Raw genomic sequence first — 26,973 nt, 5'->3', positions numbered from 1 at the left:
TCGACTAGCTAACCTGAAAAATTATTTTGCATATAAAACAAAGTTCTTAGCTTAATTTACTTTTTTTTTTCCCCTGGCTATTTTTTTTCTGTGATCATCCTGAGAACATTTTGAAAGTATATCATATAAAGATGAAGAAGGATTGTTTGCATAATCCAGTATCAGCTCTGAATTTAATGCAAATTCAGATCAAAAGGAAGCAACACTGAAAGTGTGGCAAACTCCTATTACAAATATTTTGGTCCAAAAATACATAAATTTATGATGAAAATGCACCTTTGCAAGAATTTCATTATCTTGTACCCTGATCACAAGTAATGTTAAGTAGGAAGGTGATACCTTTTCAAGTACAAGAGAGGACATAAATGCTATACAACATAACTGTAACTGAAAAGTGAAAAAAACAATGGGATAAGATGCTGAGAAAGGAGATTACAGTGACCAAAGAACTGAATGAAGTGAGATTCTATGGTTTAGTTACTAAGTTTTCAAATTTTAGTCAGCAGTGACTTGATTACCATATGTTAAGTGTCCTTACATGCAGTAACTGTTGGGGCAAGGCTTGTTTATCTAACCAAAAAAGAAGCAGCAGACACCACCAGCAGGCAAGTAAATCCAGGAGAAATACAAACCAAAAATAAGGGATACCTTCCTCTTCTAGGAAGGTTGGTTGGCAGCTGCACCAAACTGTTGAGGGAGCCGGAGCATCCTCATCCTTCCACATGGAAGATACACACTAAACACAAGTGATTGGTCTTAGGGCAGCAGTAACTGGGTAAAATTCAACAGACTACAGAAAAAAGTAGATAATTGTTTCCTACCTATGAGTTAGAGGCCCCACATCACAAAAAACAAGTAAGAGATTATGCACTAAGAGTTTAGTTAAGAAGTCTTTAAGAAATATTGGGAAAGATTTTGGATGGCTTAAATGAGGCTGGCAGTAGTAGAAATGTTGTCATTTTCACATTTCCAACTATTTTCTTCTTTCACACTGAGCTATAACAAATGCATTGATGTAAGTATTTAGGTATAACATTGCTACATGATCTATAACTTTATTATAAAAGCAGTTGAGGGCATATTTTACATCAGATAAGGAGTCACCAACATGAAATATTTTACTGTCATTTCTGGTTTGAAAGTCCATGACTACAATTGAAATATTTCAGAGGATGAATAGTCACAGAAAATACCAAGGTCATGCAACAAAAACAGTACCTGAGAGAAGAGATACTGGTAAAAGTCTTCCTTCAAAAATACACCTAACCATATACCTAGTTTGGAGGGTACAAGTTTTAAACACCATAGAAAAGTTTTTTCTCTTTTTTTTTTTTTTTTTTTTTTTTTTTTTTGCTTCTCCTCTTCAAAAACATTACTGTTGTTTTTTTTTGGTATTCACAAAAAGGTCCATTAAGTAGAAAAGTGACAGATAGGCTTTGAAAAGAAAAATATAATCTACCTTAGTAAATAATTTCTAAAATACCCTGCAATTTTACTATCCTAAATAAATATCACATAACATGGAGAAAAAGTGAACTTGTGTTGAAAGTCCCTGTCAGGAGATCAGATAATAAAAGAAAGCCCACAGGTACACCTTCCGGGTCTGCCATAGCAAGTGGGACGTGTCTGCAGAAGCAGCAGTGTGTCTGGGTCAGACTTCGCCGTCTGAGCTAGTCACGCCAGCCCGCCATTAAAGTCATGGAAGAAGAACAGATGCTTGCAGGACATGAGTCACAGAGATGGGGCACTGCGAGTGTCTAAGGCTGAGTGAGACACGGTCCATCCAGTAAGATTACAGGCATTTCACTGGATCCCTCTGTGCCACATTTTCCCCCAGTTCAAAATATGACTAATGCTGCTTTCTTCCCCCTTGCGCCTGTTGAGCCTGTAGGCAAATCTGCTACGACAATTGTTGCTGGTTGCAGATCTGCGTGGCACAGTATGGACGGGACCCCGCGCGTCACGCAGGTCTTTCAACAGAAATACGTAAGAATTCCATTAAGTAGAAGAATGTTTCTAAGGCAGAAACAAAATATATACTGGAATGCCCTTAACTTCCACAAAAGTCAGCTCAAACCATCGCATGTAGCAGGAGTGAGACCTAGAAAAGACTGCATTGTGTCAAGATACATGAAATAGCCCAGAAAAATGTCATATTGTTGCTTTTTATTTGCCAAAAATAACTGCTTCCAAATGCTGATCTTTTTTTGATAGAAATTACAGTGTGAAAATCCTAACAGCATCCTCTGTAAAAATATGTATTTTTTAAAAAATTAGATAATCTCATAGCCATCATATTTTACCCAAGGGGTTTACGATGGGAGTTGAAATTACTTGTAACGTGTTTGGAAACTGTTATAAATAACATACCATGAATAAGTTGTTCAACTGTGATGGTTTCAAAAACTTCAGTACATTAAGATGTGTTTGCTCTACTGAGTCCATCGCTCTCTTTGGCAAATGAAACAAGATTTTGCATTTTAGAATATTTTAGAAAAATTACTGTTCAGTCTTCCATTTCTACGTGCAGTCCCCATTGTTCCTTGAATTGCAGGAGATACATTTCTTGGTCCTCTGATGATTTATTTACCTCTTTCTCAAACAGTCTGGACAAAATTCCATCTTCGTCAGGACCATCACACGTGAATACTGTTTCACACACCTCATTTTCAACACTGGACAAGGTAGGAATATACAGTCTTCCAGTGTGAGGATCCCAATCTACTAATATGGTCTGTCCACCCTCTTTCTCCATGAGGCCCTGTGCTATTTGTTCCAGCTGAGGATAGGATGTCTGCCCAGATTTTTCAGTATTCAAGTCCACCAAGTTGATACGGGTCTCAGCTGGCAGTACATCTGCTGCATCAACCATCTTCAAATGAAGTTCCTCTATTTTCTCTCCCAAACAAGGGTCTGTTGCCCTCACCTCTAGTTGGGGGCAATACGGCTGTCCTGTTTTCACGTTAAACAAGTCCCCCCAAACAATCTGTGGCTCACCTAGTAGTCCCTTGGAAGCAGAGGTCTTCTCTTTCAAACAGAGGTCTTCTAGTTTCTGCTCAGGACTGAAGTCTTCAGCCCTTACATCATGTTCATATTCCACAGTCTCTGCATTTTTGCGTCTCAAAGTATTCTTTGTTCCAGTCTGGCCATAAGATGGCCAGTTCCCAGTTTGGTCCCCTTCTGCTAAAATATCCTCTTTGAGCGAAATCTCTTCATGTGAAATATCAAGCAAGTGTTTTGTTTCCAGCACTTCTGTTGAAGGCAAATCCTTCCCTTCAGTGCTATTGTAAACAGTGTAGTAATGGGGACTTCTCCTTTCTGAGAGATTATTGGATTCCTGAGATGGCTTATACTCATCCACGTTAAGAGTGATAAGGTTTACAACTATTTTTTCACATGGTATGAAAACCTTTTCCTTGCATTTGTCAGTGTAGTGCCATACCTGGAAAGCAAAAAATATATTGATTTGAGTGAAATATAATAAAGAAAACATCTTGCTGCTTCTCATACTGTCATGTATTTTTAAAATATAAGGCTAGGCTAGACCTTATTAGGAGGTTATTTCAATTCAGGGAAGAAGGAAGTTCACAGTATAAACCTGCAGGAGTGTCAATATCCTCCACTTTTTTTATTCTATCCGAAGTAAAACTATATTATGACCAGCTCTAATATCCTTTTTCTCATCTTCCCCACCTCAAAATAATGGTTAGAACAATTTTGTCAAACTCTGGTTTTGCTTCCACCAGCACAAACTCAAGTGACTTTGAAGAAAACATCGAAGTCGTCCTTGGGTCACAGATTACAGAATCTATTCCACTCTTTTTAAACAGTGAAGAGGAAATGCAGTCAAACCCACATCCCACAGGCAGAGTCAGGTACCGTGTTAAGGTACAGCTTACAGAGAATCAAATAGTATCAGGCTTCTTTTCAGAGAGGAAGCTATACAGAAGGTTGAAGTTCAGTGTATGGAGCCTGCACCACGCGGTCTGTCAGAGGCTGCTTTTGTGACTCCGTGAAAAACCATCTAGTTAAACAATAGGAATCTTTCTGAAATGAGTAATATTTCAAACAGGAATAAATACTGTATAAGCAGTCACTGAAGAAAAGTGCCATAGAGAAACAACATCCAGAAACTGCACCTCAGTGCTTTCAAGCTTGAATGGAAGACTAAGACCACTAATCGATGTACCAGGTAGTCTGAAAGCTCCCCCAGGTCAGAAGTGCTGCACCAAAACAAACTGCTTATTCCACCTCCCCCTGACCGCACGGGGTGCCCATGTGGAATAGTCTGTAGGTTGGGAAAGCCAAAGAGCATCATTAAAATACCACATCTATATTCATTTGCTACCTTAACATCAATTGAATCCAGAGGTGGAGAAATAAAATTGAAGCTTCAAGGTGGTCATAAAATATTGCAATGGACATTAAAACCACCCCCAACATACTAATTATATATTTAGTAGAGAAAAAACTCCTGGAGTTCAAGTTTAGTCTGCATTAATTTTTCACTATGCGGCCTTTTACGTTCATGGACTGTAAAGAGCTCTGTTCTGATAGATTTCCAAGGCAGACCAAGCTATATCCACCTTCCATGCCCTGCATCCCAGTATAAAGAATAAGACAGAGAAAGATTTTTTACCTGGGCCTGTAGTGACAGTGGGTAACAGTTTCAAATTGAAAGAAGGTAGGCTTAGATTGGATATAAGGAAGAAAGTCTTTACTGTGAGGGTGGTGAGGCACTGGAACAGGTTGCCCAGGGAAGTTGGGGATGCCCCATCCCTGGAAGTGTTCAAAGTCAGGTAGGATGGGGCTTTGAGCAGCCTGGTCTAGTGAAAGATGTCCCTGCCCAGGGCAGGGTGGCTGGACTAGATGATCTTTGAAGGTCCCTTCCAATGCAAACTCTGTGATTCCACGATTCTGTGATAAAGTTGATGCCTCGTCAGGTGCAGGAGATGTCTCTGTGCACATCTGAACACACTGCAGCAGTAACTGCTCTACTCCTCCTGAACCCACAGTCCCTCTGTGAACATTTTTCCTATCACCTCTGCGCTGCTCTAGATTTCTTCAGAAAGATCAGCGTGTTGAAACCAATTGCCTTATACCTCCCATCCCACGGTGTCATGCAGATTGGATTAACATCAAAGTGTTCATTTATTACTGTAATTGCATGTTTATGCTTGAGCAACTTGTTTAGAGATAACTGTGAGAAAGCTCTGCTGGGCTCATGAGCTGGAAACCAATAGTCTTTCTTGGACTCTATGTGTTCTTTCTGAAAATTAACAAACTTCGCAGCTCTAAGAAACTTGCAAACATTTTTACATAGAAAGTGTATTTTGGTTGTGTAAATAACAGAATGTGTTTGTTGGTACATTTTTGTCTGTTAGGAAACAGTGCAGTATTTGAAAGCATTCTTGAAATCCAGGTTAAATTATCTGTATGATGCACATGTGCTAAACCCTTCACAATCACAATGAAATGGTAAAATGTGGTAATACCCAGCAATAGTCCAAGAAAATATCATGGGGTTTCTGCACTGCCTAATTATCTTCTGATTTCAACGAAATAATAACTTTTCTTCAATGAATCTCTACTGTGCTTCTTCCTAGATCAATTTAGGAAGTGCTGACTTCCTAACAGAATTTGCCTCAGTGCACCTCAGACCTTGCTTATGGCAATGACTCTTCCCAAACCAACAGCTCTGTTCTGATCCTCATCAGCTCCGGTCTTCTTTTCGGATCTGGGCATCTTCTTAGAAACACTTGCTAACTTGAGTTATTACTCTGTTTTTCTTGCATTTAATAACCCCGAATGTGATGTTCTTTTCTTGATCTGAGTGGCAACTAGAGCTCTTATTTGCAATTAGCCATGGTTTCCTCCCAGCTGACTTGGAGCCGTGGAAAATGCACAGCTCTCCTGTGCGTGCCAAGGTTGGCAGCGACCTCCTGCAACAGAGAACACTTACCAGGTTTGTTGGATGTTTCTGTTTGCTGACGTGAATATACCTGTGCACACAATAGCACGTCATTGAAATAGAAAGGACGGCAAGCATGATAGGCAGAACATATCCAAATACGATTGTTATAGTCTCATCTGTCGTTTTATCTGTTAACAAAACAAAAGTTCTCATTGTCCTGAGCAACTTTTTAATGCATTCAGATAGTAATGTGCATTCACAACAGTGCTTGTTGAATATAGGATGCAAATGTTTTAGATAAACAAGGAATTTGCAGGAAAATTTTAAAAATTACTTTTGAGCTACAGGACAAATCTTTATTATAAATTAAGTTCTCAAAAGAAGTAATGATCCTTCCCTCAGGTTCCCATTTTGCTAACTTCTGCCTTCTGAGACTGACCCAGCTCTGCCACTCTTAGACCTTATTCAAGGACAAAAATTATTCTCCATTCACTAAGACTCAAAGAATGCAGATCCTTTTCTTCAGAGATACTGTTGAACCTTGCAGTCAGTAGACACCAGCGATGTTTTATTAAAGGCAAAGATTTCTTCCATCAGTACAAATGCACAGAGAAGGGAGAAACAATGCTAGCTTTTCACTCTCTGAATGGATACCTGAAAAACTTACAAACTCACTCACTGTGGGTTTTTTTTTCTAATTTGCTGCTTCTTTTTGTAATTTGCCAGCTTACACATACCTTTCAAAGTAGCAATGCAATATTCTTTAGAGAACCCACTGTGCAAAAGTGGTGTGGTGACATGTATCTGTGCACTGACGCAATAAGCCGTTCCAGGTTCTAACCAGGGCACAACCAAGGTGTTGTTGCTGACGGAGAACCACCACTGGAAAACATAAAAATGGATATTTTTTTTTCTCTTTTAACTCCTCACTTACAGAAAGGTATACATAAAATATACCACAAGCACACAAATTTTCTGGAAAGAATAATTATACGATACGAACCACCACTGTGTCCTTTTTTTCCTGAATACAATTAGGTCACGTCCTCTCTGAATATTTTATCTTCCATCCAATCATTCTTTTACCACTACTAAACAATTTCATGCTTTATATGAAGCAGGACTGTGTACTACCACTAGCCCATATTCTCATGGTGATGTTGCAGTAGAGCTAAAGCTTCACTCCAGCCCTGCCCGGACGCCTAGGCCAATAAAAGGCACAAGGTACAGTTCCACAAAATCTTTCAAATTGGGATGTTCTGGTAAAGTTAGGTGCCTTAGAATAATGGGTGTTATGTAGACCTTGGAATCCAAGGTAAAGTAATTGCTCTGTGTCAAGCACCTTTATTAAAAAAAAACAAAACAAAACAAAAACAACCCAACCCCCAAACAAAAAACCCACTGTATACCTCTAATTGCTAATCTTGGCATTTTAATATCCCCTTTCACAAAAGGTGACATTTTTGGTGTTAAAGTTTCTGTCTCTTTTCCGGAAATTCAGAGGTCTGCCAGGCACAGATTATGCCTGGAGAAAGGGAACAGAAGAATAAATGTTTTTGTAACTGACACTGAACTCTTCCTCATCTACTGTGTTTATGCTGGGAACTACTACTTGATAATTAAATGTAAATCTGCAGAGACAGACAAATGAAGATGTTCAAGGATGCACTTTGTCACGATGTATTACGAGTATTGCCAGGAGCCTAGCTGGCTGGGGAGCAGCTCTGCCAAGAGGACTGGGGACAGGCAGTAAGCTGAACGTGAGCCAGCAACGTGCCCTCACAGCAAAGGAAGTCAACAGCAGCCTGGGCTGGGTTAAGAGAAGAGGGAACAGAAGGAAGGGAGGAATTATCCCCCTCCATTCAGCATTCATGAGACCACGTCTGTGACCAGTTTTGTTCCCCTCAATACAGAAAAGTCCAACAATCTGGAGTGGGTTTAGTAGATGATCACCAAGACGGTTGGGGCAGGAGCAATTGCCCTGTGAGGGGAGGCTGAAGGACTGGCGTTTGTTCCACTTGGGGAAGAAGAGATGGCTTCAGGGGAACCTAACAGCAGCCCTCAAGGATGACCCAGGGAGGTCATCACGAAGACAGAGCCAGGCTCTTCACAGTGCTCAATAGCGGGAGGATGAGAGACAATGGACGTAAGTTCAAAAAGAGAGGTTCAGACTGGACATAAAGAAACATGTTTTCCCTAAGAGGAAAGTCAAGCAGTGGAAACAGGTTCTGCAGTCTCTGTCCTTGGAGGTTTTCAGGATCCAACTGGAAAAACCCTGAGCAATCTGGTCTGAGCTCACAGCTGATCCTGCTTTGAACAGGACTTTGGACTAGAGACCTCCTGAGCTCCCTTCCAATCTGAATGATGCCACAATTCCTATGAGGCTATTTCGATCCTTGCTGTGACAAACTGCATTTCAGTAAGCACAGATTTAACCATTGCATTTCTACAGCCTTGTCAAAGCTTACCCGCTTCTTTGTTTTTTTGTTGAGGACAGACACGTTGTATTGCAGGCCAGGATACACTTGAAGCAGAGATACGGATTCTTCCTCAGGACTTCTCTTCCACTTCTCAGGAGCAGTCAGAAAGATTGAAATAGATTTCTCAGTAGAAGATACACTTACCACGGGTGGGCCAATTTTTGCTGGAAAAATGAAGATGTACAAAAAGCAGTTAAATGCAGCAGAGGTACACTGATTTGACCATGTAGTTTCTTAAAAGTGGATGATATGATTTATTTTTTTTTGGTGGATTCTCAGTAGGACTTTGAACAATTCATTTATATTGCTAGAAAATTATTTTATCAGATAGCTAAGAGGATCTTTACAGTGAGAAGGGGAACACTGACTTGGAATTTTGCCTAGGAAATACTGTGACTTCGCAGGATAAACAACCTTGAAACTCAATTTATATATTTGCTAAAATAAGCTAAATTACTGGTATGTTCTCAGATTATCTGGCACAGATAAGAGACATTGTGCTGTAGAATACGATTACTGCTTGGTTTAATAGACACTTTTCAAAATCAGAGTTCTTTATACTGTGCATGTGCCACAACTTTTATTTGCCTTGAGTAAAGCTTTACCATAGCATAACACAGTATTCAGTATATATAAGACCGTTTATGCAACACATATATCCAAATTCTAATATGATTATTTCAATTACTTCTGCCAAAAGCATAAATGTGAAACAACTGCAAAAAAAAGAAATCTAACCTCATGTTAAAATTAAAATACCATATACTGTGAAGGCACATGCAGTCTGAGAATACAGTATTAATGAAGGCCATTGAACATCTGGCTGTGTGATTAGCTTTCCTTACTGTCTGTAAGAGGGTTGAATCGCGTGGTCTCCATCCAGTCAGAGCACATCCCATTTAGGAAGGCTTTAACGCTTGCGTAGTATTGTTCTTCATAGTCATAGGTCTCATCGGAGAGGTCACACCATGTTCTGTTGATATTCCTGCATTCTGGCTTTCTAATCCATTTGCCAACACCGTATCTATATTGAAAAAGAAAGAGAAAGGAGCTGTACAAAAGCTATTGCCATGATATTAGTCACCTGATAATATAGCACAGAAACTGATATTGCGGCTGATAAAAACAGTTTGCTTGTTTTGCAGAAATCTCCAATTCCAAGTAATTCTCAGTCAGCTGAGATAAAACATAAGATTTCTCCAAGGTTTTAATGAAAAATAAATCAGAGTAGGTCCAATCCAGAAGAGGCCCTATGGAACTAATTGGGATGTTACCGATACCAATCTGAGTCCAGTTTTGCTTACACAGACCAGAGATCTCTCAGTCTCCACAGGTTTAGTTTAAACACAGGATAATGAAGTCAGGATAACTGAGATAGAGAGTTCTGTCAAAGTGGTCAGTGGCTCATCCTGGTGTGTGGAGACAGATGATGCTCAGGGTCTCCAAGATGAGTGGATTGGAGCCTACTCATCACTCACAGTTACTTCTTTTTCTTATTTAAAAGAAAGATTCCATTGGAATACAATGGACTTCAAAAGCTTTCTAGTTGAAAAAGGGGCATACACTTGCCACGAACAATGCCTCAGAACTGACCAGCTCTTATACACTAGCAGAAGAAATCAAGGTTTCCTTGGAAAATTCCTGTCTGTATTTTCTCAGAAGCTCCTGCTCCTCAAATTCACATTATGCGGAAAAGAATTCCCCTTTGGCTGCTAATTAGTAAGGGCATGTGGCAGCTTCTACGTAACTGTAGCACAGTATCATTCATGAGCGTTTTCCACCTAGCTCAAGGCATTGCTTTCCTAGACAGGTAGAAGCACACATGAATATTTTTGTCTTCAGTGTGAGAGATGGCCGTACCTATGACTACCGACTCTTCTGTGGACCAGCTGACCCTGCAGAGCCAGTGCAGCTAGTGTTTTCTGAGCATTTTACCTTCTACACAATTATCATTCATTCCTGAATTACTGAGCACTCTCCCCGTTTCTAGGAGGTGACCTATGTCGTTCTGTTAGCACAGTGAGCAAGATCTGGTCAAAAATGGTTGCAGTGTCTGACTACAGAAGCAACTCCTTGCTTTTTTTAGTAGCCAGTACAAGTTACAGGAAAGTTCTGAGATATAAATTTGTTTTACTGTCATGAAAAAATTACTAGACCGAGGGAAGTGTTCGTATTAGAGGTGAAGAATGGGAGCATTACCTCATACATGACTACGCTGCTATGCCTACTTATAAGCTAAACTTCCAGCACTGTCCTGCAGAATGACCTAGTGCTCCCTCAGTGGCAGTAAAGGAAACAGATCCTGGTCCTCACTGAAATTCCTTGATATCCTACAAAGGTGTAGATCTTGAAAATAGAAGGGCCTGCTTCCAATCACATTACTTGTTTTTCTACAATACTTGATAACTTCAGTGGATTTTCTTCTAGACTAGAGAGGCTTGCAGGATCAGAAGAAATCTGTGGGAGCTGGGTCTGTTTGAAAAGACCAACAGAACTCTGGGTGCTGTTAATATTCTATTAAATACTACATCTCCGGATCTGTTTAAACGGGTACGAAAGGCTAATGCCAATCTACAGCACAGTCGTTCTTCATTATTCTGTCTCATTTCTCAGGAATGCCCCTGAAAGCTTCCATGTTGCATCCTACACATCTTTAATAGGAAGAAAGTCTCCCTACAATTTTTTTTTTAACTGGATCTGAAGTAAGCAGTACCAGATGTAAAAGTTAAAAACCACATTGCTTAAGTCTAACCCACATTTTAGTTCTCCATTCTTTACTTTTTAGCAGCCCTGTCTTGCATAAAGATTTTTTTAAAATTATTATTTAAAATGATAAAATAAAAGTCAGTGGGGGATAAAATAAACAAGCCAACTTACACTGAATACTTCACCTTGTAGAGTACTCCATCTCCTGTGCCTTCTGGTGCTGACCAGTGAAGAACATTCTTCATGTTTATAGATTCAAAATGGACATTCCTAGGGTTGGGCAAAGAACAATACAACTCTCCTGAGAAAGAAAATAAGAAAGGAACAACATACACTAAGAATCTGCAAATACATATGCTTCCAAGTTACCCCCAAAAGACACTTATTTTTAAGTATGCCACAAAATTCTACATACTGCCTTTCTTATCATGAAAGGCACGAGGTTGTTGGCTATGGAAATAAATTTTGTTTCAAAAGTGTCCCTAGCTAGCGCAGACCCAAATTCCGTCTGTATGAACATGTTTTTTCTCTAGCAAAAATGGCTTTGTCATTTGTGACAGACATTGCCATGAAAATATCCAGGGACTGGAAGCTAAAGCTAGAAAAGTCTGGCCTAGAAGAGACACATATTTTTAAAATTGTACAGGTCTTTGAATATCAGAACAATTTAACACTGGAAATTGTAAAAATATCTTTAACGCTTTGGTAGAATTCTTGTTGTAGCTTAGTGTACTTTTAAATATCAAACCAGGTATTTTTAAAAAGACAGGTGGAGTCTACTGCCAACACAGCTTTACTAACAGAAGTATGACTTCTCCAGAAGAAGAAGAGAAGTATGTTGATTCTCCAGAAAGTCAAAAGCGAACACCTACTGTTAGGTCATTCATCTAAATTGCTGTTCATTGCACCAGCTTTTGAAATGAATGAACAAACAAGTCTGGGGGTTTCACGTTTTCCTAATACACACTCCTAATCTAATAAATTTAATGGAGATGCTCACATTGCTAAATTGTTTGCAAAACAGAGGCCCATGGGCCCAGGGGCAGAATCCCAAGCTCCAAGTTGTGACTCAATCCCCAGCATCTCCTGCCACAAGAGCTGTGCCCATGGGAGCAACCCTGAGACCAGCCCTGGAGCTGCAGCAGCTGGGAAAGAGCTTCTCATTGCGAGTGTGGCCACCAGAGCATAATGGGGAAGAGAAAAAGTCACTCGGTGATTCTTCAGGACTTTTCAAAACCTTTTAAGGTCTTCCTCCAGAGATGCAATTCTAGTTCTTAAGATAACAAAAAGGGACGAAGAAAGGGGAAAATAAAGCATATTAACACAAACAGCGGGAACCTGTCTGAACGAATAGTCCTTGACCTTTGTTACCTCTGCCAGCAGACCTTAAGGATTTTTTTTTTTATAGTATATTTCACTATTACTAGAGCAATAGTGTTCATCCTCCTGTATATGTTAACATATAGTTGCTTTTGTAAGCAAAAGTCAACACCATTTTCCTGATTAACCTGCCAACTTCTAGTGTCTTTGAGACAAGCAGTAAAAGCTTTTCTCTTCAATACATTTACCAAAGCAATCTCCTTGCAATTCTGTAGAGACCTATTACTTTAAACTGTCTTGGTGGAAACTCTGGGTTTTCAAAGCCTTTAAATGTATATTAATGTTCAAAACAAACTCCGATATATCCCTGCATCGTTATCTTCAGATCATAGAGCTATTTACGGAGGGTATTTCTAATGTTGCTCTCTTTTATCTCTAGCACTTAAGCTAGTCTTCAGTGGCTTTCGAATTTTTTTCTATTCAGAGAACAAGTTGCATCGGGTATAGTCCTTAGGGCAATCTTATTTATTTATAAAAAGTATGTAGAAAGTCCCACTTCCTTGAACACTTGGACAGAGAAATGCCCAGTGACAGTCATCTGGTAAGAGCTCAAACTATAGACTCAGATGTAATGAAATAAAAAAGTGTCAGATGCCAGAGGATGTGAAAGCAGCAGAAGACGACCTCCAGCAATCTGCTTTACTCTAACATTTGCTTCCAAGGGGGAGATACAGAACCTAGAAAATAAAAGGTTTTGATTTCCCCTAAAATAAATGTCCTTTGCAACTGTTTCAGGTGAAACTAATCCAAACGTAAATATGAAGCTGCCCAAGAAAGCCAAGAAAACAGCGTAAAATTTACAAGATCTGTTCAGCAAAACAGAGAAGCTCCTAAACCACTAATGTGCATGCTACTAAGAACAACAACCCAAGACCAGCATTACATGGACTACGAGAAATCATCCATGCATCAAGTTTCATTCTTTGTACCACATCCCAGCACCAAAGGGTATGAGACTACAGGAAACCCATCCACTGCATAATCAACAACTGTGAATAAGAGATTAAAAAAATAAAAATAAAATCAGTTGTCACAAAAACCTGCCAAAGCCCTCAGAAAGGCAACCAGGCAATCCGTGTAGAAAGGGAAGGAGGGCCTGAGGCACAAACAATCTTTTGCTCCAATTCCCAAGTAGGAGGAAATACAACGTAGGTATTTTCTTAGATTGCTGGGAATCAAAGCCATAAAAGGCTTCTCATTAAAAAACAATGAGGAAAAACTAAAATGCCCAACATGAAGAGATTTAAGAGTAAAACAGAGTCTGAGGGAGAATACAGTATATACTGCATGGTCCAAAGACCTCTGGAGGAAAGATTTAAAAAATTCTAGCCCTTAAACAGCAACAGATGAGGAAGAGATCTGTTGCCTCTGGTGACAGGCTCTGAGCAAGGCATCTACTTTGCCGTGGTCATAAAGGAAAGAGGAAGAGAAGCTCTTCCACAGGTTGTTTTATCTTTCTAGTTAGGATGGACCAGACTGGGTGCATCTCTCTCCCTTCAGTGGAGATGGTGGTCAAGACCATCAGCCTTGATCTCCGCTTCCTTGGCAGTCAAACTTACCAGAGATGCACTGTCCAGGGATGAGTGGCGAGGAATGCTGTAAGTCTTCAAATGAGAAGGATAATCTATCCTCCATGTCCACCACGAACAAGGAGGAAAAGGAACGGAGTTCGGTTTCAACAAGAAAGGAGGCATTGGGAGTAACCCCTTGTGGGAAGTGGAGCGCCTTGTGAGGAAGGATCACCTAGGAGGGCTGCTGGATGCGTCAGAGTGCAGATTAGAAAAACATCTACCAGCAATGACACTAATTTAGCTGATTCTGCCTAGGAGCAGTGGGATGGGCTGGGTGATCTCTTATGGTCACTGCCAGCCCCATTTTCATTGGCCTTCTTACACTATCCAATAAATCTGGCTTCTTACTGTGTAGTAATAAATAAATTCGGCAGGGGTACTACTGAACCAGGTACAGGACAGCTAAAAATGTTCCGAACAGCTCACTTTTCACACCTTTTTTTCTTTAAAAGTTTTTAAAATGTGTAATGCTTATCAGGCTAATCCATAGTCACCAAATTGAACTGGCTGGAGGCAGCCAGCTCATCACAGACAAGGGAACTTACTTCCACTGGTTTTCTGAGTAGTTTTTGTTTGCCTGCACCTTTCAACATTTATCCATCCTTGTGCAAAAACAGTTATATTCCTTGAGCACAGTTTAAAGTAGCAAGTAGCCTGTTACATCAAAATATTTTTAAACTAGTAACACGTAAAAGTACTTTTTTATCCTTTTTTTTTTTTTTAAATTTCCCTCCACCCAGTGTGGTTTCTGCTGTGGTAAATGAAGTTTCAAAACAGAAACACTGACTGCAGCAGATGAGCCAATCTCAGCACGCAGAACCCACAGACCGTATCTTTACAAGATCTAAAGCATTACAACACTGCCTGCGTGCTCCACGTGCCCCCAGCTCAGTGTGATTTGAAAGGCAGAGGGACTGAGACCGTTAACTTTCCATTAGCTGCAAAAGCAGAGATTTGGTTTCTATTTCTGGTCTTGCCCCTTTAGTAAAGGCTTCTGTTTGCCCTTACGACAAATCATGCAAGTTTTTTATTCCTCAATTCTGCATCTGTCAAATAAGAATAAAACTACCATAGAACAGAATCACAGAATGGTTTAGGTTGGGAGGGACCTTAAAGATCAACTAGTTCCAAGCCCCCTGCCATGGGCAGGGACACCTCCCACTAGACCAGGCTGCTCAAAGCCCCATCCAGCCTGGCCTTGAACACTTCCAGGGATGGGGCATCCACAACTTCTCTGGGCAACCTGTTCCAGTGCCTCACCACCCTCATAGTGAAAAATTTCTTCCTGATATCCAATCTAAATCTACCCTCTTCCAGTTTGAAGCCATTACCCCCGTCCTATCACTCATTCCATACCCCACTATTTCTCCAGGAAGAGTTAAGAATAAACTCCTTCATGTCTATTCGACACTCAACAGCATCAGGAGGCATGCATAGAAAACAGATCATACATAGAGCTTGTATGTTCCATGGTTATCAGTCAGGAAAGGAGTCCAGTATGTGCATCAGCTGCTTATTTCAGTATCTTGTCTTTAAACACAATATATCCAGTTATATTCTGATTTTATTTCCATTAACCGATATTAATGGCATGGGTGTCCCATGGAGAATTTTCATTTCGTACTAGCCTTCGTGAAAGCCGAAATTGGTCATACATGTTGCTTTGCTAGGTTTAGTCTGTCTCAACAACAGTCTGGAATGGCTGTCATCACTTCCCAGTATAACAAAGTCATTGTATTTCTTGCATGGAAAAATGCGGAGCCCTTATTACTGTCTTTGGAAATGCTGTAAATCAAACCTCGAGTAATATCATTCTTTACATCTTCATGACTCTACACACCTGGACTGGAAAGATAGTAATAATATAGGCTCGCAAACTTCACCACCACAACGAAGAGCCAAGTCCTGATCTTAGAACAAGCTATTGCGAGACTCTCCAAAATAGACATGACTTAGCCTGAAAACACCTTCACGTGTGAGCGAAAAAACCCACTGACGTCAGTGAGATTATTCACATGAGTGAAGGACTGCGTGGCAGGTGCCTCATCTTCTCTTTATGAAAGTGTCTGCTGGGTTAAAAAACCTGGTCAGTTTTAATCACGTAGAGTTCCCTGCCAGGCGTGTGCCTTGCTTGAGTCGGTGCTATTCAAAACTTAGTTTTCCATATCTATCTATCCACACACACATACACACACGCACGCATACATACAAATATAAATACTCCTTTTCCATGTTGCAACTATTATCCGTTCAGCGTATCTGCTTTTTATCTGCTAGGAAGCACCACAGCCTAACTCAGTGTCAAACAGCTGTGTTTAACCTCAATGCTACAGAACAAACACAGCTGCAACTACCTGCGCCCTCTCGCTATAGACAGATTTGTTAACTTTTCACTTGAGTTAGGTAACCTAGCAGCTGCAAAGCATAAAAATACGTAAATACCTAAAAATACTGATTTTTTGGGTTTTTTTTTTTTTCAGTACACTGGCTATAGTTCCGGGTGGGGAGAAGGCAGGTGAGCCACTGAAGGCTGACGTGTTGGCACAGAAATTCCTCCTGTGTAAGCACTGTTGTTGACTGCACTGCTCTCACGCAGAGCAATCATCTGCTGTATTTTACTGTGGCATGGCTACAAGGGTGAAAACACCAAATTATCCAATAAAATAAAACGACAAAGGAGGTCACAGTGCTTCTTTAGACAGCTGTAAGATATAATTTAAGACAGTGAGTGACATGGAAAGCATTCAGACAGAAAGGTGAGCCTCAGTGCAACACAGCTTTTGCCATTAGCTACACCAGTAAAACCGACTCCTCCCCTATGGCCCTCTCAGAGTTTAAACGAGGAACTCCTTTCCTGAGAACGACCGAGACTTTGGCTTTAATTGCTGCTGTACTTTCTTATACGAAAGCGGCCCCCGAGAGCACTGAAGTGGCTCCTTTGTGCTGGGCGCTGAATTTATGGGCAACGCCACAGGCACTCCCCCTGCCTCGCCATTTGCAGGCGCCACTTCAAGGCCACGGATCTAACCCCCGCTTACACACCTCGCTGAGAGGGCGGCCTTTCAAACAGGCTGAGTCCCCGATTCAGCTTTTCCCACTGGGAGCTTAGACCCAGCAGCAGAGCCTCAAGCAACTTAAGAGCAACCTACGCACCGAACATTCACTTCTGGCATTGCTGTAAGCCATTTGCCCTTTCTTTAGTCTTTCTGTTCAACTTTGGGTGACTTCCAGCAAATTCCTGCGAAACCTCGCTTGCTCCTTCTATGCTGCTGCTCTTCATTTTTTACGGAATTTTCGATCTCTTCTTCTTCCAGCTCATCTGTTTCAATGGTTATGTCCTTCTCAGTGAAAAATATTCCCTCAAACACACGCCTAAGCGTAACATAAAAATGGTCACACTCGGTCAGAACAAATGTCCATTTAGCATCGTGTTTGGTGGCACTCGCTAGCAGAGGGTTGGAGACGTCTTTTCTGGCACATCTACAGCCTCACGCGAGCTGGCACTGGCCATGCAGCAACGCGAGGGAGCACACCAAGTGGTAAACAGGGGAACAGAGCCAAAACTGGAGATCAGAGGTTGCAGAGAGGAAGGGAAACCCAGCAAAGCCAGGAATACGCATTAGCAAGTGTCATAACCTGATATTAGTCATCTTAGCGACAATTTAAACAAATGAGTTAACTTTTTTTAAATTAAGTGGGCTTGAAAGTTTTTCCTCTATACTGACTCTTTTAGACTCGAACTCAACAGGCTGGATAACGAGGAGGAGGACTCATTACAGCTTAGCTGCCTTTCTCCTGGTGGATTGCTGGAGCTCTGTGACCGCTGCGTATGAAGCCGGGCTAGTGAAACCCTTTGACTCGAGCAGCGCTGGTGGGAATGTGGGGAGGAGCACGGAGGTGATTTCCTGTTCAAGTCATAACAGCGTTCGAGAGCAAACCACAAGGCACACTCTTGCCCTCCCAGAAGAGGAGCCCGTCGCTCCCTCCTCAGAAGGGGCACAGGGGAGAGAAAGGTGGGGACAGAAACGGAGTTGTAAGACTAAATGTAGGCCAGGCGGTGAAGCAGACAGAAAAGCACAAGAGAAGGACAAGACCGGGGCACGTGGGTTTTGTTTTTGAAGAAACAGGCGGGCTACCAGTGCAAACAGGTGAACCCGAGGAGGTCATTTGGGGAAAGAGCGCGAGTGGAAATACAGACTGAAGAATGGGAGAGATGCAGAGGGGGAACTGAAGCTGCGGCTTGCCCTGACATGCTCTCCTCCTCCATGCGAAGCCTTGCGTTTATTTATCTAAACCGTGTCCTAACTTATAAAAACACCCCTACAGAGAATATTGGTCAAAGAACATTTCAGACTCAGTCCAGAAAGACCCAACTTCAGAAAGGAGGAGAAAGTCTTCCCAGTCCATTGAAGGCTTGCTAGGAGACAACTGGAGAGGCCCATGGCAGCTGAACATCCATTCCTTTTTGCTAACTTGCACAACAGAAACGAAATAAACTGAATTTTCTTCCCACTGTGTTGAAGGTTTACAAGAGTCCTCATACTACCTAACCATGTCCTGCTGCAAAAACCTTTCCTTGAGGCACTCCAACAGGAGAAAGTTATTGTAGGTATGCTTTCTATTAGTCCTGAGGGATCAATACTGGCCTGAAACAAGATGAGTGCAATTCAAGGTGTGCTTGTCTAAAATTACTCACAACCCCTTCAAGGCTTTCAGAGTCATCAATCCATCAGAGGTGTTTTGTGTTTGGTCTGTTTTCTTGTTTTGTTTTTGTTTGTTTTGTTGTTTTTTTTAAATTATCAAATTGAAGGAGTTTTTGTTAAACTTGGAATGCAAAAACATTTTTTGTCATGAAGAACTAAATTAATTTCAAAAGCCCGCTGTTGGCACAATTTCATGACGGAATAGCTGCTTTTTAAAACAGATGTTTTGAAGTTTTACAATATATTAAAAATAGCCCAAATTTAATAGTCCAGCATTAAAATAGTCCAAAAATAGTCCAGCATTTAATTTTGAGGAGTTACATGTTTGACGTTACCAATTTATTATTGCTTAGGTCCATCACAACCCAACGGCCAAGAAAACGAAAGCTTAACTAGAATACCTCTGACATCTTACATTTGGTTTTCAAAATACCCGAGGCTTAAGTAAGCTTTCTGCTTGAAATATTGTAAATATTATGCTGTGTGACAGTTATCAGCTGAATCCTGACACACCACATTTTGGAACACTCCTAATCCATCCTTACATAAAATATCTATTTTTTTACACATAAACTGAGCAAAAAATTAGTTTTGGCCTTCATCATTTGGTGCTGGCCAATATCTATTAGGCAACAACAATATACAATTAGAACTGACAGCATTATATTTATTGCCAAACAGGTGTTGCTTCTTGCTCTCTGACCTACTGATGGCTTGCCTAGAGAAGGGATTTTGTTCTTCTTGGAGTCCAAACTAATGTAATCAGTGAAATCCCCTCTTTTGAATCCACGTTTTCCCTTGGACAGGAGACTGTGTTGTTAAAGGAGGATGAGCACTTGCCTTCATTTCTGAGGGAAGGGCAATCCTCAAAAGGTGCAAGTCAGTCACCACCTTCTGCATCCAAGCTCTGAGAAGAAGGACCAACACTCCTAGCGATGCTGCGATGGCTTGTCTCTCGCAGGCAATCGGGCTGATGGGGTCACACTGCCACCCCTGTCTGAACGACCATGAAGGAAGGGCCTATTTCCAGTCCCCAGACAGTGCCTGCAAACGGCGAGAGGCCATTTCAAGCTGACCCCGTGGGACAACCAGCGTGGCTCTAGGTTTGGTCTCTTGCACGGTGATGGAGACCAGCCGGTGATACCCCAGCAGATATGAGTGTCTCTGCTACTCAAAGCTCTCTCAAAATTATTTTTCCCTCTTGCGCCCTGCATTTACGATTTATGCTGCTCCCCACAGATGATCAAGGATATGAGTGCCTTTGGGAAGCAACTGCTTGTAGAGAACTCGCGAGAAATTAAGGTTTCCTGGGGTACCCACCCATTTCTGTTGCTCTCCTGTCAGGTGCAGGCTGGCGTGTTTTGAGGCACCGTATGACTGTTCAGTGTCCCACAGTAATTTCAGATGCGAACAAGTCAGTGTCTAATTATAGGTTTAGTAGTATTTTTACTATCTTTCCTGTACTCAACAGGCATTTTTTGTTAAAACCACCAGTCATGATTTTTAGACTCATTTACCCGCCTATAGATTTTGCTGTACAGAGGAAGTTATGCAGCACTATCACCTACGTCTCTTACACTAAGTTACAAAAGACTGCCTCAGAAATGGCGTTGAAGGCAGCAACATGCCCAGCTGGATCCAAGGAACATTGACATTCAAGGGAACGGCCAACACGCTTTGATGGGCTCAGGAGGAGCCTGACCACCCCCTGGGCTGACAGAGAAGCTACCTCTCGGTCATGTTTGAGCTACTGCAAGTTGATTTAACTCAGACTGCTCCTGTGTCTGTCTGCTGCCTTCTTACAGTGGGGAAAAAGCCCTGTCAGCAATTACATGTGCCTCAGTCAGTTTTCAGTGCTTCTGAGCCACATCCTCTACTTTACTATTTTGACTACAGTACCCACCAACAGCAGGATATTGATGTACTTTTGGAAAAGAGAAGGAAAGCCCAGAGAAGTGAAGTCTTGTGCAAAGCAGATGCAATAATAAATACTAGCTCAACTGCTCCCTCCAGCCTTTAAGAAACCAGTAGGAAATAAATTAATCCCATTTTCACCTAAAAGCTGTAATAACCACTCGTGTGCGTTTTTATGCGCTGAGTGCGATTAAGATCAAACGCATAAATCTTAGTAGCAGCATGTAAGATCCTTGCACTTCCTGAAGCAACATTCTTCTTCTCTTATTCTCTTTGGACACATTCCTGCTCCCATCACAGAAATGGGAGTGGAAAATGGAAGGCTGAAAAACAGCTAAGCTATTGGGTAAGATTTAACTCAAGGTGCTGGGGTATAAAGAAGGGAAGAAGAGACTACAGTCTTCCTTCTGTCCCTTCATTGACCTTAAAATACTCTGGCAGAAGCTAGGCAGACAGGAAAAGTACTCTATTTTCAATGAGAAAGAGATGTAGCTAATTTAATCTCTTCATATGTAAACTGTCCCATACCTCCAGTCCTAAAACTTGTTTCCTTTTCTTTATGATTTACCTAGTTTTACTTTAGTGTTTTCAAGATAGGATGACCTGTGGATAAAAACCTGCAAGTTGCTGGTACGCCAAGTATAAAGCACAGATTTGTACATCTGTTAAACACAGCTCTCTAATAAAAGCTCTCTCTCATTTTTGTCTGGAGGTGGGCCTGACTTCCAGAATTCAGGCTCTTACAAAGCTAAGCTTCTTAAAATATGGGAGATCTTGATTGGCTCATAAAGTGTGAATTTTCTTTCTCTTAGCTATTAATCCTGTCGTTGTGGATAATCAACACCACTTCTTGGAGAGAAATCAATCAGCAGAAATCAATCTGCACAAGCCACAACTATAAAAACAAACATAAACTGGAACCACACGCACAAATGACTTGAGTAATCCTAACCACTTGCTTCTTTTCGAATTAAGAGCGTAAAGGCCACTGGAGAACAACAACCACGGAAGGATAAGGTTATCAGCTACAATGGAGAACCTGAATGTTCACACGGGGAACTGTAATGCACATCTAAGTTCTGGACTTTTTAACGACAAATCTGAACAGCGTTCGGAGTTTCTCTATAGAATGAACTACCTCCTTTAACCATTTCTATTCCTCCTCTAACCATTTCTATTAACAGGCAATAAGAATTTGTCGAGTTGTGGAAATCATAAGCAAAGCCAACCACCAGGGCACAGATCAGTCCTGCTGAGTATATAGATATATACTAGGTAATTCAAATTACTACATGCACAACATTGTCATGTTTTCTAAGAGTTCAAAAATCATTATATTTTACAATATTTTTCCCCACTGTTTTTCTCATCTCTACTGTTGCGTGAACATATTTTTTCTTCTTTGAATCATTTACCTAATCAAAGAAGACAATTTTCTGTGAGTTCTTACTGCATTTCAGTTATGTACAGCCATCCATTCAAGTGAAATCTATATATTTTCCAGGACAAAGACATCAAGAGTATATCCACAGGGCAATTAGCCTGTTTAATAGGTGCACACTGCATGCCATATATATGAAATAATCTGATGTTTCAGTTTGCTATTTAACACTTTAGCTAATACTGGCTGTGTCGACGCCAAGAGACCAGCCTGTTCTCAGACCCATAATGTACCTTAAATCGCCTTGTGTCAATACCTAAACATGTCAGCACTGTTTGACTTGGAGACAAGCATTTAACTTCTGTCCTTCACAAATTATGACTGGTGCTCAAAGACCATGTATTCATGCAGGAATAAAAGTGGCTGTTCAGGCTTTGTTTCTGTCAAAATAAACTGAGCAAGTCACTTTTGCTGTCCCAGTTTTCAGGCGGGGTGAATTGCAAACAGCAGTCTCTCCCCTCCTCTTGAATCCAGGAGCAGCATCCACACAGGGACTTCTAGTTTTTAAAGTACCGTGTGTATGCTGACAGCAGGAAGCCTTCTCAATGATTCACTGTGGGTATGTGAGAAGGAAAGGACGTGGATTATTAGCACTGGAATACTGCCTGCCTTCTGGGTAGTTTTAACATGATAAAATCTGTCTGGGCATCAGTGTGGTCCCTGAACTCCAGCTCAGCGGCATAACTGCAAAGCCCATACCGTGATCCCTTTTATCTTTTTATTCTGTATTTCCCAGAACAACATCTTGATCAAAAGGGATGTTTTGTACATTTCAACATTCTAGTAACTGTGAAAGAAAACGTACTGAAATTTGCTTAAAGGGAGGCCTGAAGCTGCTTCTCAAAATATAGATCTATTTATCAGTAAAAATATGACAAAGAGGAAGATGAAAGACAAGGACATTAAATCAGGTGTGTCAATGCAGACCACGCAACTTATGCAACTATTAGAAAACACTAAAAGAGGGAAGCTTTCAAGGTCCCATCATAAGAAATGTATTTGCTGTAGCCACATACCAACTCCAGCAGAATCTAAGGCTACCACTACGTTAGTGAATAATGCACCAATATGAGCAAGTCTGTTCTATGACAATGTTTGCATTGAGAAAATATTGTCTACGCTACACACATTTCAGGCCTTCTTTTAACAATGGACTAGCTCTACTTGCATTAGATATGCTGATGGAGCAGATCTTCCAGGGCAGCTCCATCCATAAGAAATGCAGTTCCAAGACTGCGTCACAATACAGAGAAAAGCACAGTAAGTGAAATGATTGAGAGATTTGCTTCCAAATCACATGCCTTACCTGAACAAAAATAGTAAACATTCCTTAAATATATCAAAATGCTTCTATTTTTGCAGTACAGCATTCAGGCTCATTTCCCTTTCTTGAGAATAAATATATATTGTAGTACCCCTTGCATTCTTTCTTCTGTATAGATCTATAAGACAGAGACTGGACTTTACGGGCCAGAAATTCAAAGGCTTCTCTAACTGCAGAAGAATGTAGTTAGAGAAACCCCCACTAAGAGTATGGCGAAAGATTTAAGATGGAGCTTGGTAAATTAATAGATTGACATTCTACTACTACAAAATTCAGGATGTTCCTTCCAATACTTACTAGTCTCTTGCAAAAATTGCTAAACTCTCCCATGTGGTAAAGAGGAACACATTACATTTCTTGATCCTGTTGATTAAATAATGAATTTTCCTTTTTTTTTTCCATTTACCTTTCCATTTTGCTTTTTCTGTGCTTTTTCATTTGTTCTAGAGTACAGATTTTTAAACAGCGAGTGAAACACCAATTTACAAAAATTCCACTGAAGTGCTGCGACGAGCGAAATTTTTGTCCTGTGCAAAACCAGGTACCGCTCAGATGGCCTGTTAGGTGGGCACAGGTCATTGGACAGCAGTGACCTAGAACAGAACGCAGTCAGAGACTGCTGAAACAGTAAGTGTCATCAAGTAAGGATAAAGTTGTACCCACTAACACACCACAGGGAAAACAAAAGACGTTCTGAAAAGGTCCAACTATAAGTTCGCATTTAAATGCTGCTGCCACAGACTTCAGAAAAGGAACTCAACAAGAGATCCCAAAGGGGCAGGCACAGCACAGATCCCATAGATGCAAGAATTGTAGTCTGGGAAGTCCTGCTGTGAAGCTGCTTTCTGTGGCACTTGGGCCCAGGAGGAATCTGTTCCTATTCCAGCATCAGATCAAACCTTCAGGGTAACTGCCGTATTTTCTGGTTTGCATCTGCTCTACACTGGCAACCCAAGCTTCTTCTCTTGGAGGAAAGTACCCAAAAGGGACTCCTCTGCCTATCACTTCACTTCGGAGAAAGAGCAGGAGCACTGCTATGACAGTTCTGCACCTCGTATAATTTTTCCCATTATTAGCAAAATCCTGATCGGATGAATTAAAACAACTTTTACTGTCCCACCGTGAAAGAGGTGAAAATGGAAACTCTAAGCCTTCAGTGAAAGGCACAGCTCTCCCATCCCTGCTGGTATTGCTGACTGTCAACAAAAACCTGAAATTATGTCCAGCTAAAACCTCAGGAATGTGCAAACAGATTCCCTTCTCCCTCAAACCATTAGACAAAACCAATGTAACTCCCTTGAGTTTTTCTAAACCTTCTTTGGAAGCAAACACAGTATTAATCAAATTTTATTTATTTTTTTTTTAAAGGGCAACTGAATGCCAGTTATACAGATTTTCCAAGACATTTGCACTGATGATCAGCATATTTAAATAAGACGTGGTCAGTTACCTAAAAAGAAGCTGCCCTTGGTACCTCTGAAAGCCACTAAAAAATCACTGATGCGTAACGGAGAAGTTTGTCAAAAGAGTTAGTTGAGACATGGCACTTAGTGCTACTCAAGAGCATTCAGAGTCTGAAGAACACTCCTTACTGCCGCCCAGCTCGCACAGGATCTGGAAGTTTTGCTGTGGAGTTAAATAGGAACAGACTCTGTCCTTATGTATTCAGCTTTGGAGGCAACATTTGCAGCTGAGAACAAGAGCACGAAGATGGAGTAGGTTTCTCAGATCTACGAATCTCTGCAATGCCTTGCTTGGTGTTATACTTGAGAGACATAAAAAAAGAATTTGTGTGACGCTTTTTAACAGCAGCAGGGCACCCACCATACACACACATTCCACAGCTCCGGTTTACATGCACTTGGCAACATCCTTGCCCGTGCCGGGGCCAGTTTGCTCTCTGAGCTGCTCCCACAGCCCACTCCAGCTGCCACCTTTTCTGCTCCCTCTGTCTCCTTGTGTTTGGATGTCTGTCTGTCACCGGAGGAGCACTCCGGTTTACAGGCAGGAGAAGGGAATCAGAGGCACTCAGGACACCAGCATACGAGCTGAATATCTCTGCCAAAAACCCATCCTGCCTTTTGTTTCAATCTGTCTCTTGACTGCTCAGGTAAGACTCCTGGGGATGGTGACTGTCAAGCACAAAGGAAAACACAAACAGCAAAGATATTTGGGGAATTATCCCGACGCATACAACAAGAACTATCTCAAGAGCACGCTATCAACTTACACCAGAAAGCAAATTAACAGAAAGCTTTGTAAACTCTAATTCCAGCGTAACTATGGAGAAAAGAACAAAACGAAGCAACATTACAGAAATACCCAGTCCTCTTCTTCCAGTTAAGCACCGGCGGCCAGAAAAAAACGAACATTAAATAAAGGCACTGCTGTCTAACGCGAACGGCACACAGCGCCCCAGCCCCGGCCCGACCGGCGGCGGCACAAGCCGCCTCCCGGGCCGCCTCCGCCCGGCCGCAGGCAGAGGGGCCCCGGCTCGGCTCGGCTCGGCTCGGCCCCGCTCGGGGCGACGAGCCCTCGGGGCCGGGCTAGCTCTGCCGGGACAACCGAGCGCAGAAACGACCCCGGGGAGCCGCGGTGCCGGGGGGTTCCGGCTCCCACCCGCGTCCCGGGGAGGGATGCGCATCCCCGGAGGGGACCGGGACGGTCGGGCAGCGCCGCCACCTACCTGCGTGCGCCGCGGGGGGCGGCGGCAGGAGCAGCGGCAGCACCAGCAGCCAGGCCGCCCCCCGCTGCGGCCGGCCGGCGCCCATGGGGGCTCACATCGCCCAGCCCCGGGGCACCGGCTCCCCAGCGCCGCCGCCGCGCAGGTGGAAGGAACCGGCGGGCAGGACGCGCAGGGCAGGGGAGGGGACGGGAGGGGAGGAGGAGAGAGAGGAGGAGCCAGGAGGGGGGGCTCCCACGGAAGCGGGCGGGGGGCTGCGGGGCGGCGCGGGGCGCTGCGCAGTGCCGGGGACGCTCCCACGGAGGCGGGCCGGGGGCTGTGTGGGGCCGGTGGGTCCCGCCTGGGCGGATGGTGGTTGTCGCCCGCCCCGGCGTGGCGCCGTCTCCACGCGGAGGGACGTCTTCTGCTGCACCCCTTCGCTGATGAGTAACTCTCCCTCGAAGCCACCATGAGATGTGGGTGGGATGTTGTTATACCTCTTTTTCTTTCTTTTTCCTTTTTTTTTTTTCAGAGGAAGCTGAAGGCCAACGTGCTACATCTTGGGGTGTTCAGGTGTCTGATTTCTCCCATTAGTTCACATTAAACAGTCTGTTTGAACACAGGGAAGCGCCATGGAGTCTCCATCCTTGGAGATATTAAAAATCCAACTGGTCATAAAGCTGAGCACCCTGTGCTCCACCTGACCCTGGTTGGACTAAAGGGTCTGCCGAGGTGGATTCCCACCTCAGTGACTCTGGGATTATAAGAAATAACATGTTTTGTTTGCAAATGGAGCTCTCACTGAGTTTGTGTGGAGCTGCTAAGTGCAACTGTCAGGGCAGAAGGAGGTGGGGGAACCTGAAAGGGAGTATGCTCTG

The 26,973-nt window shown here is 42.2% G+C and overlaps 1 protein-coding gene across 2 annotated transcripts; it reads right to left on the bottom strand.

Annotated features, from left to right (window-relative positions):
- Positions 1 to 911: 911 nt before the first annotated feature.
- On the bottom strand, positions 912 to 26,973 carry IL20RA (interleukin 20 receptor subunit alpha). 2 transcript variants are annotated; one of them, XM_074578286.1, is made up of 7 exons: positions 26,120 to 26,973; positions 11,272 to 11,401; positions 9,240 to 9,418; positions 8,383 to 8,558; positions 6,652 to 6,796; positions 5,963 to 6,102; positions 912 to 3,442 (listed from the first exon to the last, which is right to left on the bottom strand). In XM_074578286.1, exons 1-7 carry the CDS (start codon positions 26,202 to 26,204, stop codon positions 2,507 to 2,509), a joined length of 1,791 nt encoding a protein of 596 aa, XP_074434387.1. In that variant the 5' UTR covers positions 26,205 to 26,973; the 3' UTR covers positions 912 to 2,506. The 2 variants fall into 2 exon arrangements, with proteins under 2 accessions (XP_074434387.1, XP_074434388.1); XM_074578287.1 differs by having other exon boundaries at positions 11,272 to 11,370.

The sequence above is a fragment of the Larus michahellis genome, chromosome 3, assembly GCF_964199755.1.
Source record: "Larus michahellis chromosome 3, bLarMic1.1, whole genome shotgun sequence".
Taxonomy (NCBI): Eukaryota; Metazoa; Chordata; class Aves; order Charadriiformes; family Laridae; genus Larus; species Larus michahellis.
This window is presented reverse-complemented; position numbering and strand designations above follow the sequence as displayed.

Excerpts from the sequence above, each read along its gene's own strand:
- IL20RA (XM_074578286.1), bottom strand. The coding sequence starts at position 26,204 with ATGGGCGCCGGCCGGCCGCAGCGGGGGGCGGCCTGGCTGCTGGTGCTG. Across the intron at positions 11,402-26,119 it reads GCCCCCCGCGGCGCACGCAG|GAGAGTTGTATTGTTCTTTG; the intron begins GTAGGTGGCGGC and ends TTTCTTTCTCAG. Across the intron at positions 6,797-8,382 it reads ACAAAAAAACAAAGAAGCGG|TGGTGGTTCTCCGTCAGCAA; the intron begins GTAAGCTTTGAC and ends TATGTTTTCCAG.